This window comes from Periophthalmus magnuspinnatus, chromosome 4, assembly GCF_009829125.3.
Source record: "Periophthalmus magnuspinnatus isolate fPerMag1 chromosome 4, fPerMag1.2.pri, whole genome shotgun sequence".
Lineage (NCBI taxonomy): Eukaryota > Metazoa > Chordata > Actinopteri > Gobiiformes > Gobiidae > Periophthalmus > Periophthalmus magnuspinnatus.
Genome location: NC_047129.1, coordinates 1,529,913 through 1,549,675, shown reverse-complemented (window position 1 = coordinate 1,549,675; position 19,763 = coordinate 1,529,913). Strand labels below are relative to the sequence as shown.

Genomic DNA, 19,763 nt, shown 5'->3' with positions numbered 1-19,763 from the left:
CAGGCCTATTGTTCAACAACATTTACAGGTTGTTAATAAATAATAATATATAAATATAATATAATATAATATAATATAATATAATATAATATAATATAATATAATATAATATAATATAATATAATATAATATAATATAATATAATATAATATAATATAATATAATATAATATAATATGACAGCTGATCTACAAAACATGTTATCAGAACAAAAAATAGATAGGTCAATGTACTTATTTTTAAATAAAAAAAGTGCAGTCTGCTTCTAACAATTCACAGGAAAATACTTGGTTAATAGATTTACCAGGACGACTGTCTTCAAACCAGCTAAAATTAGAATTTGAAAAATGGACTGTGTTGGCAGTTTTAGGGCAGACCATAGAATCCAACCACAGACAACAGAAAAACAGTGACACTGGCTCAGTGTGTCCACTTGAGGGCAGAATTCTGTTCTGATGCTCATCTCATTTACAGTACACTGCACTGACTGTGAGATGAGACTTACCATGGTCCCTAGGTGTTAGTCGCCCTCTTGTGTTTGCTAGAAAGGTTACTAAACTCAATGCCATTCCCTGCGGTTAATCATAGACTATATATGTGCTGTAAATCAACTAGAGTACATTTAATATTTGTTTTTGAGGGCTTGATAACTTGAAATGTGGAAGGAAAGATTTTTCATATAACTATCATTATGTCAGTGTGGCTTAATAATACACAAAATTATCTTTCCATATATAGTAAACGAAAAATTCTATTCTGTCAACTGTACAAAAAGAAAAACAAACAGAAACTGAGTCGGTAAACGCTTTCTCTCTAAAACGTTTTGTCAAATTGACAGAATTGAATTTTTCATTTACTGTGGATCATACCTGGACGACTGAGGGATTACACAGATATCTTTCATGTCCTGAAAATGATTCAATAGATCATGAAACTACAATATGTGCCAAGCACTAAGCCAAGCCAACTTGTGGCCTCCAATTAGTTTGCGAGTATCCCATGATTCCTTGCTGCTGTGACGTCTCAGAGCAGTAGAAGAAGACGCGGCGTACGTACGTACGTACGCACGCACGCTGCCAGGGGTTGCTTTTGCTATCGCTTCTCTCCAGTTTACCATGGCTGCTTCAAAGCCAGTCGAGCCACAGTCCGGGACGGGCCTGCCCCGCTGGCAGCTGGCCTTGTTAGTCGGGACTCCCATAGTCTTGGGTGTGGGAGCCGTGTATCTATGGAACCGCAGCAGGGCGAAGGAGAAACGGGGCAAAGGTAGCGGAGAGCGGAAGACTCCAGAAGGCAGTGCTAGTCCCGTGCAGGGCCAAGACGGCGCAGCAAAAGCCAACCAAGAGCACGAAAACCTGGTAATAGACTGCTCCAGACACCACGTTCACCCGCGCATTTATGCGTAATGTTATACGCAGTGACACGTGTGTGAGTGGAGGATTAATTAAAACACGCCAGTTAGACGTCCATGTGTTGAACTCAAGGACACACCGCTGTTAGTCACTGACTGTTGTACAAGTGCGAGGCCATTAGCCACCGGTCTATGCTCCTGGATTAGCTAATGTTACTGTGCTTTAAAGATAGTGGTGATGTATATTGTAAATATTTGCATATTCTCTTTGTGCGTATATTTAAGTCTTTACACGTGCTAGCAAGTTGTGAGTTAAGGGCCATGCAGGTAAACCAAAAGAGGCGTGTCAGAGAGGCAGGTAATTTTAGAGCTCTATTAAAGTATTCTAATGCATTTTTATATAACGCAGTAGTCTTAAATATGTCAATCGAAAGACACAAATGAACCGCCAGAGTTTCTCTTTCAGTTCAACATGCAGTCTTGATTTATTGCCCGTTTCTAAACAAACTATACATTTCTGGAAGGACATACAGGAAAGCTTTTTCTATTTCTCTCAGGACACAATTTTGACCTTTTTGGGAAAGCTTTAGAATTGTCTTTATATGTCAGATCAAGTATACCAAATGGACATTTCATATAAATAATATTTTATTTTGTGTTCAAATTACATTATATATAAGTGCAATCCCTTAGTCATCCAGGTCTGATCCATACTAAAAGTCAAAGTTAAATCTGTCAACCGGACATGTTTCACTGCTCATCCACTTCCCAGAACTGAAGAAGCGGTTTGGATGAGCAGTGAAACGTCTTCACTCCTAGGTTTACTATTACATTCTATAGTTTAAAACAAGAGTGTATGTTTATTGATACTGATATTGAAATAGATGAGGCTTTTCCTTAGTACTGAAATCAAGTTTAGTTATGTGGCAATAAACTAGACATTGGTGTTTTACTATTGCTGTTTATTAATGATATCTGTATGCACAGAGCCCATTGGATAAAGCCCAGGCAGCAAAAAACAAGGGCAATAAATACTTCAAAGCTGGAAAGTATGAGAACGCCATCCAGTGCTACACAGAAGCCATTAGCCTCTGTCCAACAGAAGAGAAGAGTGACCTGTCCACATTTTACCAAAACAGAGCCGCAGCCTATGAACAGCTGGTGAGTGGGGCACCTCTTTAAGCACTCACAATTGTATGCATTATATTAAGTCAGATAGGATTTTCAGCTCCATTTGTGTGTGTGTGTTTTTTTTACTTTGTGTCTGTGTACATGAGTGCATGTAATCCTTGATTTTATATTTCACTGAATTTCTATTAAAGGGTCTGTAAATGCCTGTGGCAGAGCCTCACTCTGCCCACAAGCAAAATAAAAAAAAATGCATCTAAAGTGGGCAATGGCCGATAGATTGTGGGGAATGCAAGGGTGAGTGTGGAGTTGGATCTGAAACGGTGATTGACCACCAACAGTGTCATGGAAGTGAAGTTATTTGGTGCACTCTCCTCCAAACATTGGTAGTTTGGCAAAGCTGTAGAGTCATGCTTCAGCGAGGGCCTGTGAGCATGGACCACTGCTACAATTTCAGAGTTTGTTTAGTTGACAAAGGAATTCTGTGTGAAATGTTGGTTGCATAGTCTAGCAGAAAGCGCAACAGATAGACTGTAAAAATATAAAAGCTTTGCTAGACAAGTAACTCCATGTTAAAATGCTAATACTACTAGCCTCAACCTTGAGTCCAGTGTGAAATCTAAAGAATAAGGGTCACAACAAACAACAAAGCAATTTTCTACAATAACAAGCTCAAAGATTTCATCTAGAGATCTGAAGTCAAAAGACGGATGCAAAGAATCAGGCCAACTTGCTTTGCGGTGAGCTCAAAAAGAAGTACCGTAGTCCCCTGATAGAGTTCAACAAGAACACTGCTCCAAATCAGGAAGATAGCTGTGGAGATGTTTGCTGTGAAGTTAAGATCTGAGCTGAAAAAGTGAGGACACACTCTAGTTAAGAATTTGAAAAAAAAAAAAAACTTTGAGGATGAACAAACCATTTGAAGGTTGTGGTTTAAAAAAATAAAATAAAAATATTGTGTGGAAAAGACAGGAGCTCAACTCTGAATGACTTTTCAGAGTGATGGTGGATCTCACAGTTGGAGTTCAGTTAGATGTGTTGAAATTTGGATTAATCAATCAGGGACACACATGGTCTGTCCATATCACAACAAATATGGCTGCTTATGATTTAAAAAAAATTGAAAAGATATCACAGGGGACTGAAAAAACGTTACAGATTTCTTCTAATCCAAAAACCAAAGTAGAGGATCTAAAATTGAACAAACACTTTTCCCAACAACCAAAAACCCGACCAAAACAATATAGATAAGAAGAGCCAATAGCTTTTCATCGTTCGTGGCAATTAGGGCTAGGATGGATACTCTACCACATACTCTTATTTCCACTCTGTTCCTAATTTTAGAAATAATTATTTGTATTATTTACAACATCAGTGTACAGAATTATATTTGATACAGTGGCCATGTCTGTATTTAACCATAAATCACAATTTTATCATAATATCCATATTTCCAAAATTACACTTATAAACAGAAAACGGAAACCTGTACATAGAAATTACCATAACCATGTTCTCTCTGCCAAAGAAAGAATTAATTATCAGAAGAGTTGTTCAAGAGCCAGAGACACATGGGGGAGGTTCACCTAGAGTTAGCTAAATCGTTCCACTTATTGAAATTAACATTTGCTCTAATCTAATTTTGGCTTTAAGTTTGTTTCTTATGTCATGTTGTAAGGCTTAAATGGTTTTAATATCTTAAGCTTCAATTGTGCTTATAAAAATGTCATGTATACCATATGTCCAATACAGTGTCATTAGTCCATCTTCAAGTAGATTTCCTTTCTTTCCTTTTAGAGCAAATGGACAGAGGTTGTCCAGGACTGTTCTAAAGCGGTTGAGTTGAATCCACGCTATATCAAAGCCTTGTTCAGGAGGGCCAAAGCTCTGGAGAAACTGGATAACAAGAAAGAGTGTCTTGAAGGCAAGTGTTTATTTTATTTATGACGTGTAGTTTTATTTTATTGATATAATATTTAACTACCTTTGTTTTATTCATGATATGCCACAAAAAAAATCAATCGTCTTATCATATTGTTCCTGCTCTTGATTTCACTCTCTGACGGCCACTTTTTATAATATTATTATGTTCATTTTGTGCTTAGTCAAAATGATCAATTCCCTGAATTATTTGTAGCACATATCACGTGGTTTATAACAATGCACATTGTGATTTCTAGAATATTACTGTTATGATGCTAAACTCACTATTTTTGTCAGATAAGATTGTTAATTTGTCACATTTCAGATGTCACAGCGGTCTGTATTCTTGAGGCTTTCCAAAACCAACAGAGCATGCTCCTGGCAGACAAAGTCCTCAAACAACTGGGCAAAGAGAAGGCCAAAGAAAAATACAAGGTAGCATTCCTTTTGGTATAGTCTTCTGTGTGGATCTTGTCACAGCACAGTGTTTTAAACGGCCCGTAGGAGTGTAGGTCAAAATTATATAGTATAATTATTGCCAAGAGTTATACTTTGTTATGGTTTATATATCTGTGATTACTGGGTCCATCCACATAAAATTAAAAGTGGTGCAAAGTTTAACATATTGTCTGTTAGCTTAGAAAAACAAAAGTGAAGTTGTTGACTGACAATTGTGCATCTTTCTGGTGCAGAATCGGGAACCCATGATGCCTTCTCCTCAGTTTATCAAGTCTTACTTTAGTTCTTTTACGGATGACATCATCTCACAGCCTCTACAAAAGGGAGAGAAAAAAGATGAAGACAAGGACAAAGAAGGCGAGGCAGCTGAGGTTTCTGACAGGTGAGACTAACCATATTTTACTGTAGAAGTCCCATTTTTGTTTGGATCAGAAATTGGAGCCAATTGTCCACTAATGGCCGAGTTGGAAAAGCTCTGCATTTCTATCAATTCCTGTGAATATTTCTCAAATAAGTAATTCTATTTAACTTGTCGGTGTGTCCTTTCAGCTCGGGCTACCTGAAAGCAAAACAGTACATGGAAGAGGAGAACTATGATAAAATCATCAGTGAATGCACAAAGGAGATTGACTCAGAGGGGCGGTACACAGCTGAGGCCTTGTTGCTGCGTGCAACTTTTTACCTCCTGATTGGGAATGCTACAGCTGCTCAGCCTGATCTAGACCGTGTAATCAACATGAATGAGGCCAATGTCAAGGTGAGCCAGCAGTACTCATCACCCTTTTTTTCTTTTTCTTTTTTTTAAGCTAATGGGGGAAATCCAGATTTGAACCTCCTGTTCCTACCTTAAGCTTTACTACCTTAAGCTTTAAGAGGAATGTGTTTTTGATGGATCTATGATGGCTACAATAAGTAGTGAACTAATAAATGAACATAAACAATAATTAGTTAGTTATAATCATTTGTTGTGACTTCAGTTAAGAGCCAACGCTTTAATCAAACGAGGGAGTATGTACATGCAGCAGCAGCAGCCTCTTCTCTCCACACAAGACTTCAACATGGCCGCCGAGATTGATACACGAAACCCAGACGTCTATCACCACAGGGGGCAGGTAACTGATAACCTGATTTAATTTTTTATTTAGTTTTGGTCCTCTTGCACTGAAAAGTATTGCTGGGTTTTCCTGTAGTTGAAGATCTTACTGGACCAGGTGGATGAAGCTGTTGGAGACTTTGATGAGTGTATTCTTCTTAGACCTGACTCTGCACTGGCACAAGCACAAAAATGTTTTGCTCTTGTAAGAAATAAACATTTTCTTATTTTTATGTTGACTTCAATACATTCAATGTTCTCTACACATTTTTTTTCACCTTTGGTAAATATTAGTAATGAAAGTTGACATGTTTTGTCCTTTTTGCACTGAATGTACTGAGGAAAGTTCTAATTTGTCATGTGCTTTTCAGTATAGACAAGCTTATACTGGAAATAACCCAGCACAAGTACAGACAGCCATGGACGGCTTTGAGGACGTCATCAAAAGATTTCCAAAATGTGCTGAAGGATACGCTTTATATGCTCAGGTAAGCGCTAAATCGTGTAGAATATTGGGCTTCAGAGCTGTTTTTTATTGTCTAGAAAATACAGTGCACTTGCCTGACATGCCAGTCCCTTGTACTTTCTGTTCAAATGCAGAAGGGTCTGAAACCAGACCATAAAGAACATCAAACAATAGTTGATTTTTGATGTGCAAATTACGGCCGCTAGTTTGTAGCATGTGTCTCTCAAATGCGGAAGACATCTCAAACATTCTCTTATCATTTAAAACAAAATATATAACTTTTTACCTCAGATATATAACTGTTTAGTGCTTCGATTGCGGATTCTGCAGAAATGTGTGCTGTTGCTCCATCCTCTTTCTATTGTGCTTTACACTTACACTATGTACTGGGATGAGTGGCAATAAGTTACAATCCTTCATTAATCATTATCTTGATTTAAACTGATGCCAAGTGTACACTGAAACACAAAGAATGGTGTAACTGAATTTTAGTCAAGTTGAAGATTTAAATGTTTTGGTTTTTTTTTGTATTGGAACTAAGACTTATTTTTCACATAGGCTTTGACTGATCAGCAGCAGTTTGGGAAAGCTGATGAGATGTATGACAAATGTATTGAGCTTGAACCTGATAATGCTACCACATATGTCCACAAAGGGTATGTACATACATTTGTACTGATTAGATACAGTCAGTCAATAATTGTTTGTTTGAATGTAGATTATTACAGCTTCAGTGGAAACAGGACCTGGATTTAGGCCTAGACCTCATCAGTAAGGCCATTGAAATTGACAACAAATGTGATTTTGCCTATGAAACCATGGGAACTATTGAAGTACAAAGGTGAGAATACCTTTTGTCATTATCATTGGTAATAAAGGCACTCATGAATCGGTTTGAATATGATAAAGTGCTAAAATTGTTTTATTTAGTCATTCAATATAAAGTAAAACTAGTGATATATGTTCAGTATATGGAAATGTGTCCTTGTATTAATCTTTATGACCAGAAATGGGCCATAAGCCATTGAATTGTTTGCATCAGTCCTAAGCCTGTTTAAATGGAGCATGTTGTGAAGAAGGGCCCCAGGTGTAAATAAAATCCATGCCAACTCAATGTGCTAATAACTGCATTGTAGATGGGGAAGCCTGTCTAATGGTTTCAGTTAAAGGTCCTGTACCCAGTTTTTTCCCATATATCTGAGCAAAATTTGTCTTGCAGACATATTGTATAAGAAACTCTTGTGGTTAAATAAGTCCACTGTACTGTCTGCACGTTTGGAACCCCGCTATCTTTTCAGATGCGTGCGTATAAACTCTCAAAACATAGAAGTACATTTGCAAACTGTTGGCAAAGTTAACTTTAGCACTGCTTTGTGTAAAGTTCAAGGTTATCGGGTACAAAACTTTTCGTGTTTATATAATCTTCAATGTGTTTGTCTCTATATGCCTAAATTTATACAGTGTCTCCCTTTTCTTGTCTTTCTAATAATGACCTATTATTTCAGGGGTAATCTGGACAAGGCTATAGACATGTTCAACAAGGCCATAAACCTAGCCAAATCTGAGATGGAAATGGCCCATTTGTATTCATTATGTGACGCAGCATATGCCCAAACAGAAGTGGCCCGGAAGTACGGTCTGAAACCTCCTACTTTGTAAAGTCTGTCTGCCAAGTGAATGCCAGTCTCCAGTCTTCATTGCTGAACGTAACTGTGTTAAAGTAAAAATGCACCTGCCTGAACTTGCTTTGTTAAATGAAAATTGTGATGGATACTGAATGATGAGAAAAACGCGAGGGGGAAAATGTCTAGTGTTTACAGTGTATTAAATGGCTCACTGTAAGAAAAGTTATCCTGATGATTCCTCAGCTGATTAGTAGAGCCATGTTTTGCTCTGAAAAGGACTGAGAAATGTTCATGTAAGGAGTGACCTGTATTGCAATGCATATTCTCAATAGTGTGAACTAATATGCAAGATTTCATTAAAAAGAATAAGCCACTGAGCATAGTTTACTCTACAAGCTATTTGTGGATAAATTATAAATTAAGTAACAACAGTTTTCTCTTTGGCGTTTTTGGTTCTTTATTTACATGGAAACAATGTAGCATTTTGCCAATCACAAGTAACATAAAAAAACTAACTTATAAATGCGCCACCCCACAGTTTTTCTCCCCAGATATACGTCTCTTTATTGCTTCATTGAAATAATGCAGGTTACAAATACTTGCACTTGTAAAATCTTAAAAAAATTCCACACAAATGCATGAGAGATGGGTAGACTGGTATTCTATACCTGAATACAAGTTTTTTGTGTAGTGTTTTTTGGGTCATAATTTAAAAACATTTATCCCCAAACTATTAACCACTTAATTTTTCAGGGACCAATTTGTTGACTAACCTTGAAATCTTGCATACTATGTATACAAATATTTCTTTTTCAGCCAGTTTGAAGGGGGCTTCTGTGAGACAAATCTATATACAGGAAATACTGTGAGAGCTTTATATAATTCGAATGGACTGTTCACGTGTTCAAGTGTTTTGTCCATATACTTCCATATTGTAACACAAGTCCAATTCAAGGCTCAAAAGTAATGGTCAATTGTGTCTGTGATTGTAATGCTGGACTTGATCCCATGCATAAAATGCTTACAGGAGGTTTGTGTTCTGTTGGTGACTGAAGTTGTGCTATGTTCAGAATGCCTGGTTTATTTTTTATTTTAATGACTATTTGGCATGTTCAATCTCAATGTAAATGCTATGCTTGTTCAAAACACTAGATTGTCTGAGGTAAAAGATTTGATTCGAAATGCTAAGTGTCTTTAGTTATTTTTGAAATTGCTTTATTCACCCAAATGTCAGAAAAAGTCACCGGGGCTTGGATAGCTGTAGTTTTTCCAAGCTCACTTAAACAAATGGACCTGATTCATTTTCTACCTTATTGTAAATATTTACTTTTATGAAACATTTGGCTCATAGTGTTGACACCTGTTGTTTACTTTTCAGTCTTCCTTTGAACCAGATCCTATAGTTGGAGGCTATAGCCCTAAGCATCAATTTGTCCAGTGAAGTATGATTTAGTACATAATCATACTATACATATCTTAAAAGTATGTGTACAAGAATATAATTTGACCTAATATTTAGCTGTACTGCCAAAATAACGTTGGAATCCTATTATCTCACATAGCAATTTTTTCCCCATTATTTTCTTTTTACTGTTCAGCTAGGTAAAAAGGACTGACACTGACATTGATTATATGTATGGTGACCAAAGGAAAGAATATAAAGTACTAATAAAGTTATACAATTCCATGAAATTTTCCTTAAATATTGTGGCTATGGGACATTGTCTTGATTCTTAATTTTCTGTCTTTTATTTTAGGAGCTTTTTTTAAGACATAATATAGTTTGTGTCTTGATAAGGGTGTTACTGTTACGTCCCATAAAATGTGTAGCCCCGTCATGACATTTATTTTACATTTATTTTGATTTTGTTGAGCACGCGACACGTGACTCGCGTGACGCTCCTGACGTGTCTCAGAACAACAATGGCGGAGTCCGCGGAGGAAGCTCAGATCAGCAGGAGCTGGTGAGAACATTTTGATCGAGATTATAATGCCGCTGGACAGACACATACACACGTTAACATCGCCACAAAACTCCTTAATATAGTTCAGGATGTACGTGGTTATTGAGACATTTACATGTTTCTACGAGAGAACAGAAAGTAAATGTTAAATCCAGAGACCTGTACGATGCTGTTGAAGAGCTAACCTGCTAATCTCTGTTAACGTTACTTTACTGAGCTGGTTATCTTTGCTTAATACAGTTTTAAGAGGACTTCAGAACGCTTCTGTCTGCTGTAATATAGCCGTTACTTTTATTTTATATTATGGACATCCATGGCTCAGTTTAGTTAGCTCAAAAGCTAACAAAACTAGCCAAGGAGTTTCCCTTTAAATTGTTCTGAGCCCTGGCGTCTAACAGTCCACGTTCTGTTCCTGTCGCCCTGTTAGTTACACAATATTATATGTGGGCTTTTCCACAATTCCACAAAAATCTTAGCTTAATACTTTTTGAAATACCAATTTATACGAGTCAATATTTTTCAGTAAATGTTATTGTCTAATTGCTGTCACAGCTGTGAGAGATACTAAATCATAACTAATCATCAGTCATCAGTAAATTCAGGAAGTGTCACCTGTTGTGACATTTGAAAAATTTGTCCCTAATCTGGTGTAGGAGCCAGGATTTGGCAGAGGCTTTGGACTCTGGGTCGGACCTGGAGATGGACCGAGGATACACACAAGAAGACGACTCCTCTCCTCAACACAGGGCCCAGATGTGGAAGGTAAATGTAACTATCCGGGTGGTGTCTTATTCCTTGCATGTAAGATGGCATCTATTTTTAGTATCTGCACGGTACAATAAACATAAAGTGACAGAAGTCAACAGACTGGAAAGGCAGGCATGCCTGGGTTCTAATGACGTGAATATTTTATGGATAATCTGCAGTCATTGTCACACCCACTTGTTGGACGTATCCCAAAAAAATGACATTTTGAAACATATTTAATGGTTAGTAATAGTTTACTTATTTTGATGCTACATTTGAGATAACTTTTTTATAGAAATATGTTTGCCTGGATGACTATAGTGCTATTTATCTTTCATTCTAATATGTTGTTATTCATGTCTTCTGTTTATAAATTACATAATCCCTGAAGAGAGTTAAAGTACAATTCTTATGCCATTTTTTCCTATTTTTGTTTGTCAGATTGCTTTAAATGTTTCTGGAAAAGGGGACAGTTTGTCAAATTGGGATGGTGTTCTAGATTTACCAGAACAGACGCTCATTCACAACCGCAGTCAGCAGCTGATTGGTGAGTCAATACCATTACACCAACGAAAAATGGCAAGAATGAATCCAATGAATGGAGTTTACTGATGTGAATCAATGTGTTTTTCATTGTCTTTCTCACATGCTTATAAAGCTCTGGAATATTGTATTATACAAAAATTAGAAACATAAAAAGGGATTGCTTTGATTATGCTGATGGTAGACTTCTTTATTTAAGATGAAGGGCATCATAAGAACAGGTTACTTTGGTTAGATTTCAAGCACAGACGGGACAAGCGGGACAGGATCAAGTTTGGCCCAGAATAGGTGTCCTCAGGGGATGAATCTGTCCCAAAATATCAGGAGGCTCAATGAGAAACCTGCTTTTGTAAGATGGGGATGCTGTAACTTACTTGGTGGACTTCATTCCCATTGCCTCCCAATATCTGTGTACATAATGGGTATATATTAAGTGCTTTGAGTTTAGTTATAAGAACATGTGAAAATAACCATGAAGTTGTGGACCACGGCTTTATTTTTTATTTACTTACAGGTACGGCATGAAAAAAATATGTTGTGCATTTTTGCACTCTGTAATAATAACACGTTATCAATGTATACATGTGTTGTTAACATATGTATACATTGATAATGTTGTCTTGTGTACAGGTCAGTTCGACATATCAGAAGAGGAAAAGGCAGATATGGAGGCTGATGTTGAGGCCGTCATCACTTTTTACTGTAAATCCCGTAACGTTACTTTCAGCACAAATTTGAGTTTTCCTCACCTGCTCAAACCTCTCCTGAGTCTGAAACTTCCTCGCAGCGACTTGTACAACTGCTTCTACGCTCTTATGAACAAATACATCCCCAGGTGTGTAATGTGACCTGTTCCACTGAAATGTCAAATAGAAAGAAGCATCACTTATGTAATTTGTTGTTATTGTTGCAGAGACTGTGTGCCTAAAGGCCGACCCTTCCACTTGTTCAGATTACTACTGCAGTACCACGAACCTGAACTCTGCTCCTTCCTGGACACTAAGAAAATTACACCAGACTCTTATGCAATGAGCTGGGTATGTAGTATAGAGGGAAGCAACTATATTCATAATATTGTAGCATCATTATCACATTTCATAAATGCGCTTGCTTGGTTGTTTTGTTTTTTTTTGGGGGGGGGGGGGGGGGGGGGGGTTGTTGGATTGTAATATTTTTTAGCACTAGAGCATTCTTTTAAGTTATTTTACTAGTACTTGTATAATATTTTCAAGAGCTTTTGCCGGTGCCTACATGTTTTTAATCAAATAATTTCTTTTGTTGACTACAGCCCTACGTGCTACTGTAACAAAACAATGCATTTTAAACCCAAAACCCATTTATAGATTTTCTTTGACCATATAATTTTGTAAACGGTGTATATATAATGAAATATATTTAATTCATGTTAAACACTCAAGGCTTTGTCTGTTTAGTTGGGCAGCCTGTTCTCCAGCCACTGCCTTCCTGATGTGACACAGACCTTATGGGACAACTACTTCCAGCAAACAGATCCCTTCCTGATATTCTTTCTCATGCTCGTTATTCTTGTCAATGCCAAGTATGTAACAAAATGTGCAAAATTGAGTCATGCAATTTTTCCTTGTTTCACTCAATCTGTTTGTTGTTTGTCCCCTCAGAGAATCCATACTTGCACAGGAATCAGACGGCAAAGAGGACATCATTAGTAAGTAGTTGTTTTTTAATAATATATTATTTTTACTATGAGAACCTGCAGTTTAACAAAACATTCCTCTTTCACAGAAATGCTTGAGGAATCTCCTTCTCTTTTGGAAAGTGAAGACATTGAAGACCTGTTTTCTCTGGCACAGTATTACCAGACTAAAACCCCTTTGTCACTCAGAAAGGTAAAGTTCTGCATAGTTGCTGTATAACCCTAATAATAAATGATAAAATACCATCGTGGGTAAAAAAAAATTTTGGTTGCAGTAGCAGTAACATTGCTTACACATCTGACCTTGACATTTAACAATACATTTGTCAAAACTAAATATACAATCCTTAAAAACACAAGAACCACTTGGTATACACAGAGAGAATAAAAGTGGGTCAGTTGATTTCATGCTCCTATAGAATAACCCTGAAGGGCACAATGGGATCTGTGTTTGGACTGAAACCACAATGCCTTCATGCCGGTTTTGTTTGTGTCAGATGAATCAGAATCTGTTTGGGAGCAGCCTTGTGGCCCTGAAGGAGGAGGAGACGGACCTCAGCCAAGCCCTGTGTCTCCCTGTGTCCGTGCCTGAAATCCTGCAGGCCAACCAGATGCAACAGGTCAGTCTGCTTAACACACTGGAGACAATGATTGACTTCATTTGTTCCTGTGCCTGGCTTGGGACTTCTGGACTATGTGTGACCTTTTCAGTATACTGTTTAAATGATCTCCCTTTCTCTGGATGTGTTTAGTCCAGGTAATCAACCTTTTCAATATCAAGCTGAAACTGGTACAATAATCCAATCCACCAGTCAGTACCCCTGACCTGAACCTAGTGTGAAATCTGGAGAAGGGTCAAGTGCAGTAGACAAACCTTTGCTACAGTAATATTAAAGAGTAACCACTGTGTATGAGGAGTGAATGAACAAGGCACAAACATATTTGAGTGCTTTATGAAATGACATTTTCAAATGAATATGTTTTTGCTCTTTAGGATGGAGTACGTTTTTTTGTCGTGGACTGTCGGCCAGCTGAACAGTACAATTCTGGTCACTTATCCACAGCATTTCACCTGGACTCTGACTTGGTGAGTAGAGTTGTTGTTAATACAGTTTGTTGAAGCAAAAACCCCAAAGCACTCACTGTTGTTGTTTTCTTTCAGATGCTGCAGAATCCATCAGAGTTCGCCCTCTCGGTGAAATCTCTGCTAGAGGCGCAGAAACAGTCTCTGGAGTCAGGGTCTATCGCCAGCGGAGAGCACCTGTGCTTCATGGGCAGCGGCCGCGAGGAGGAGGACATGTACATGAACATGGTGCTAGCACATTTCCTACAGGTGAGAGCCTGAGATGGTGACTGTTCAAAATATTTATATACATTTTTTTACAATACAAAAATACAAACAGAAAAGCAAAATTAAGCAACCGCCCACAAAACATAGGCTTAGATAAATAGATATGAAAGGCTAAGTTGACTTAGAGTAATAGGAGGTATTTGAATTTAGAAAATTAAATCAGATATTTATATTATTCAGAATTATTATATTAGTATTGTAGCAAAATTATTATAATACTGAATTATTATTAACTGTAACAGTTTAACCATTTTTTTTATTCAAATGTTTGTATTTAGTTCTAACATGGAATTTTATTTCCTTATTGTCAGTTTCTGTGTTTGTGTTCTGTTTTACTGGTGTGCAGTGACAGTGATTTATGTCTTTTGTTTACGTTATAACTGCCAAACAATGTGATTTATTTTTATGAAGTGTACCTGTTATTTGTGTTTCAGAAAAATAAAGAGTATGTCAGTATAGCCAAAGGAGGCTTCATGGGTGAGTGACAGTTTTAATTGTTGTTTGCATTGTTAAATGTTGGTAACTAAGGTTTTTTTTAATTTTCTGCAGCTCTCCAAAAGCACCTGGTTGACATGAACATTGAAGGCTTGGACTCGTCTTACCTAAACTGGATTGTTAGCACCTCAGGGTCTCACAGCAGCTTGAGCTCAGTAGACGTAAGCACCAGTTAATAATTACGTTTATGCTTATTTATTTGCCTTTGACATGTGTCTCTGTGTCACGCCACAGGGGGAGCTGTGCAGCCCCGGGGACAGCAAAGGGGTCAAGTCTTTGATGAACAAAATGACATTTGCTCTCAAGTCTAAGTCTGTGAATGTGAAAGAGAAGATGATTAGCTTTATTGAGAACTCTTCTGCCCCAGTTGACAAGTAGGTGTTTGTTGATACTCCTGTTTTTTAAGGAAGAAATGCACCTGAAACGGCACATTTCATGCTTGCTAATGTACTTTATCTAAATTTAACATAGCTTAACAACAACAAAAAAGCAAGTAAATAGCACAACTAATAAAGTAAAATGCTGTATGTGTGTATGTGGGGGGGGGTGTCCGTCCGGGTGTGTCTGTGTGTGTGTTTATTAAATATACCCAATCTATACTCTTGATTGGGTATATTTAGCATAGTATGCAATTTTTAAATGGCCCTTCAATGAAACTCCAGTAGCTAGTAGTGGTTAGCAGTAGTTACGTAGTATTGGTCGGTATAAGATGATGAACATATATTTTATTGCAGGTTTTTACGTTCACAAATCCTTATTTGCCTTATTTCACACTAGAATATCTTTCAATCTGCCTTGGCCAGAGAAGGTGGTTCCTGATCGGTAAGACCTTGAGCTGCTGGTGACAGCATGTCCATGGCTGTAGACTTACATCAGTCCCCTGCAGCGCATGCATTTTTCACTCATGTTAAAACTACACAGCTCTGTCCTCATGCTTCACTAACATTCAAATTCTCATTAGTGGTAAAGAAGTAGCTTACGATTCACTTACATTATAGTCATTGGTTTACACTTGACTGTATGTACACAACTGTCTTTTTCCATGTCAGTGTTTCATATGCTCACCAGGGCTATCCCAACTTAAATCTTATCAGCCACATTTGGAATTAAATTGGGAAGAAGGCCTGGTCAGCATTCTGTAACTAATATGTTACATAATTATAGTTACATCTCACCTAACCTCATTCTTTAGAACAGCATTAATGTGGGCTTTTCTTGCAGCTTTCTGGATCCCTTCATGTCATGGATTCCTTTGACAAAATAATACAGTATTTTGACGTCTTTGTCCTGTCTCTAGGCATGTGAGCAGCAGTGACCGAGTTGGTAAACCTTACAGAGGAGTCAAGCCTGTTTTTAGCATCGGTGACGAAGAGGAATATGACACAGGTAGATTATTTCAATTCCCCAAGTAAAATGTATTCAGTTATATTTTATAATCATAATTGTAAACATTTCTACAATTCCCCGATTTACTTATGTTATTTATAAATTACACTATTTTTTATTGTTCATGTTTTAAATGTTTTTTTTAATATTGACATAATGTTGTGTCTCTAGATGAGATTGACAGTTCGTCCATGTCTGATGATGACAGGAAAGAGATTGTAAATATTCAGACTTGGATCAACAAACCAGATGTGAAGCACCACATTCCCTGCAATGAGGTGAAGGAGACTGGGCACATGTTTCCAAGGTGAGCACATTTATTACCAGAACATGCTCTGTCCAAACAACCACATATTTGATAATACAGACACATTTATCTCAATATATCTTTTTACATATTTGCACATATCGCACTACAAAGCGATTTTCTTACAATGATTACATAATCCCTTATGAATTTCACAATACTGGTTCTAAATTCTAAGATTTTCTAATTGTTGCAGTGTGGCAGCTCTGTAGACCTGTTTTTGAATTTTAAAGTCAAAAACATGCTACTGACAGCCTTTAGTGACAGTCACTAATTGACACATAGTCATTATTAAAGCTTACACCGTGGTAGGTCCTTGGACAGGTGGTAGCTTAAATCACCTGCTTCTTTATTCTTTTATTTGACTATGGTGGGACTGGTGTAATCGACTGTAGTAGTGGTAAATGTATTAAATGCACTGGTCATTATTCTGCTCTAGTCCAAAATGCATTTTGAAGTCAGAAGTTGAAAATTGTGTTTCATAAAAGTGCTGAATGTGCTCTTTAGTTTAGTGAAGTTATTTAAAATTCAATCCACTGCAGTGCAGCTTACTTTGTTGACTGTCTGTATTTCTTTTTCTTTTTTTTTTAAGCCACTTGTTGATCACAGCCACTCACATGTACTGCCTCAGAGAAATTGCCTCTCGGAAAGGGTTTGCCTACATCCAGTCCAGACAAGCACTGAACTCTGTCGTCAAAATCACCTCAAAGAAGAAGCACCCAGAACTCATCACATTCAAGTTTGGCACCAACAACTCAGCCGGGGTGGAGATCTTGGCTGTGGAGAGGTACCTGTGTTTTACATTGCATAATCTATTGGTTATACATTTTCCAGCATCTCCAGAAGTTCAGCTCTTCTGTGAATGAAGTTAATGCTGATTGACTGCTTATATTCATAATGTTTTTGTCTCACACTTGCTATGCTTGCTTTTCCTCGTAGGTATCTTATACCTAATGCTGGTGATGCTACAAAGGTGATCAAGCAGCAAATTATGAAAGTCCTGGATGCTTTGGAGAGCTCGTAAAGCACTAAATGAAGGCTAGCTGTCAAATAAACTGCGTGGCGTGTTTTTTGTCCTTGGGGAGTTTAAAGTTGTATCCCATTCTCCCTTGGCTGCCTCCTTCCTCCTGGACAGGCCCCTGCAGTGTTGACTATGAAACCCTATGAAGTTTCTGTTTTGGGGACTCGGCCAAAACTTACAAGAGCGAGTGTCTGTGTTGTAAGGTGCTCCGCTGTCATCCAAAAATATCCAAAATCAAATCTGGGAGTCTATGGCAGTAACACTTCTCTTCAGGCCTTATGGTAGCGTTTTGACCCTCCAGTGGCAAGCCTTTCTAATCATAATATCCACTATTGTCATTGTTTTCACACAGAACTGTATAACTGTCTGGTTTTGGATAATTCAGAGTAAGAATCCACCTTCTTTTCAACTCCTGTATTATCTGTACTGCTTGGATTTACTTGTAATCACTTTTGCATATCCCTAAGTGTTACTACTATTGAAGCCATCACTGCTAATTTATTGTTTTGCCAACCAGGAAGTGTTGATTTCTTGCTAGACCCAAGATGACTTGAGCCTGGGTAGACAATAATAACACTTGGAAATGTTGTTTACGTTGGCAAATGAGAGACAGGATGCTTTATCACCCCATAAAAATGCGTGTATAGGTCCATTTATATTACACTGAATTGACTTTTTGGACTATCTTTAAGTCACATTATAATGCTTCATGGTAGAGTATTCAGTTTTACCTTGTGATGTCATTAGGTGGTAATCATCTGCCCATCTATACAATTTTCACCAACATAGGAGCTATATTTCTGAGTTATGCATTATATCTTTGAGTTCTTTTTTACCTACTCACTCAAAAGGCAGCCTTAACATCAATACCAACAAAAGTGGCAACTTCATAACTGTACTGTATATAATATTTAAACCAATCTATATTTAGCATGGACCTTTGCAGCTGCTAGGGATATAATTTATTTCCAGCGTTTTAAATGTAAAAACCAAACCTCATCTCATAGCAGTTTGATGTAGCTCTGATTTAAGCAACATCCTTTTACAAGTCCAGGGTTTGTACAGTAACACCTCATTCATTCCATTCTAATCGATCTGTGTTGTATTTTCCCATATTAACGAACACCTTGTATTGCCCATTGTAAATGAACTGACTTGAGTGGAATGCTGTAACAAGCAAATTGGGAGTTTTTGTGAAGGCATTTGTAAGGAAAATTATGAGCATATATCTTTGTATTTTGTCCATTGTAACTAATCTAAAGCAACACTTTTTTAGTTCTAGCTTGCCACTGTTGCCTTTAGCCTCATGCCTGTGAAATGAAATGTATTCTTCATCATAGTGGCAAATTATCTCACTGCATTGCTACTTTTCCAACTCAATTTTTCTTTAATATTTAGTTAAATTAAGACAATTCTGATGGTAGTGTATACAATATCTAAGTGGCGACAGTGTGTAAAACCACTTCTATCTAAATGGGGATAGAATTGACAGACTGCTCCCCTTTTAACCTAAGGCACATTATATATTACTAGTACGTAAACTTGGCCTTCTTGACTTGATCTGGTGTTCAAATCTTCCAGTAGACACAGTTGAACAGATTGGATCTGTTTTACAATAATTCATCTTAAATTATTATCAACATTTGGACTCGTAGTGTGTCTGGTTATGGTATTGGCAGCAGCACCACAGTGTATGAGTAACCATTCACTTGTCTCATATCATTCTTGTGTAACCCATTCATTTGATTTGATCCTTTTTCAGTATTTGATTACTGAGAGAACTTAACATTATAACTGTATCATCACTGGGTAAAGGTTATCACCACTCAAAATGCAACATGTCAGATGTGTAATTTGCACCTTAATGTTCTGCTGTTATTTTCTAAGCATTTCTGTTTTTAATAAATGGACATTTATTGACTGGACCAATTTTTATTCATTCAAGCTACATTTTGTGTTGCAATAAAAACAAAAAATTATGAAAGTGTGAAACTGAGTCAAATTTGAGACATGAAATTTAAAAAAATGGCATCTATCAGCCGAAGAATTAAAGAATCCCCAAACTCAATGACATTATAAAACGATGTGCTGTCTGTAACTTTTGGACCTAGAGTAGATTGATGCCATGGATCAATTAAGAGAACTGAATTTGCACTTCTGTGATTGACGTCCAGACCCCTTACAGCACTTTGGACACCTCTGGGTTCATTGGTTATCGAAGAGCCGCCCTTCTTGG

General features: G+C 37.3%; 2 protein-coding genes across 3 annotated transcripts; both read left to right on the top strand.

The window, feature by feature from the left end:
- Window positions 1–1,022: 1,022 nt before the first annotated feature.
- On the top strand, window positions 1,023–9,229 carry tomm70a (translocase of outer mitochondrial membrane 70 homolog A (S. cerevisiae)). Its single transcript, XM_055221314.1, has 12 exons — window positions 1,023–1,354; window positions 2,335–2,508; window positions 4,273–4,392; window positions 4,717–4,833; window positions 5,091–5,239; window positions 5,407–5,614; window positions 5,835–5,969; window positions 6,048–6,155; window positions 6,322–6,438; window positions 6,975–7,072; window positions 7,135–7,257; window positions 7,922–9,229. Exons 1-12 carry the CDS (start codon window positions 1,115–1,117, stop codon window positions 8,073–8,075), a joined length of 1,743 nt encoding a protein of 580 aa, XP_055077289.1. The 5' UTR covers window positions 1,023–1,114; the 3' UTR covers window positions 8,076–9,229.
- Window positions 9,230–9,918: 689 nt separating this feature from the next.
- Window positions 9,919–19,453, top strand: tbc1d23 (TBC1 domain family, member 23). 2 transcript variants are annotated; one of them, XM_033964873.2, is made up of 19 exons: window positions 9,946–10,005; window positions 10,659–10,767; window positions 11,194–11,299; window positions 11,926–12,130; window positions 12,209–12,332; window positions 12,729–12,853; window positions 12,933–12,979; window positions 13,057–13,160; window positions 13,465–13,587; window positions 13,962–14,054; window positions 14,130–14,300; window positions 14,753–14,795; window positions 14,868–14,974; window positions 15,048–15,187; window positions 15,591–15,635; window positions 16,111–16,199; window positions 16,371–16,506; window positions 17,099–17,293; window positions 17,446–19,447. In XM_033964873.2, the coding sequence occupies exons 1-19, from the start codon at window positions 9,965–9,967 to the stop codon at window positions 17,528–17,530; spliced, it is 2,088 nt and encodes a 695-aa protein (XP_033820764.1). In that variant the 5' UTR covers window positions 9,946–9,964; the 3' UTR covers window positions 17,531–19,447. The 2 variants fall into 2 exon arrangements, with proteins under 2 accessions (XP_033820765.1, XP_033820764.1); XM_033964874.2 differs by lacking the exon at window positions 15,591–15,635 and having other exon boundaries at window positions 9,919–10,005; window positions 17,446–19,453.
- The last annotated feature ends 310 nt before the right edge of the window (window positions 19,454–19,763 follow it).

Excerpts from the sequence above, each read along its gene's own strand:
- tomm70a (XM_055221314.1), top strand. The coding sequence starts at position 1,115 with ATGGCTGCTTCAAAGCCAGTCGAGCCACAGTCCGGGACGGGCCTGCCC. Across the intron at positions 2,509-4,272 it reads CCGCAGCCTATGAACAGCTG|AGCAAATGGACAGAGGTTGT; the intron begins GTGAGTGGGGCA and ends CTTTCCTTTTAG. Across the intron at positions 5,240-5,406 it reads GCAGCTGAGGTTTCTGACAG|CTCGGGCTACCTGAAAGCAA; the intron begins GTGAGACTAACC and ends GTGTCCTTTCAG.
- tbc1d23 (XM_033964873.2), top strand. The coding sequence starts at position 9,965 with ATGGCGGAGTCCGCGGAGGAAGCTCAGATCAGCAGGAGCTG. Across the intron at positions 13,161-13,464 it reads CCCCTTTGTCACTCAGAAAG|ATGAATCAGAATCTGTTTGG; the intron begins GTAAAGTTCTGC and ends TGTTTGTGTCAG. Across the intron at positions 13,588-13,961 it reads AGGCCAACCAGATGCAACAG|GATGGAGTACGTTTTTTTGT; the intron begins GTCAGTCTGCTT and ends TTTGCTCTTTAG.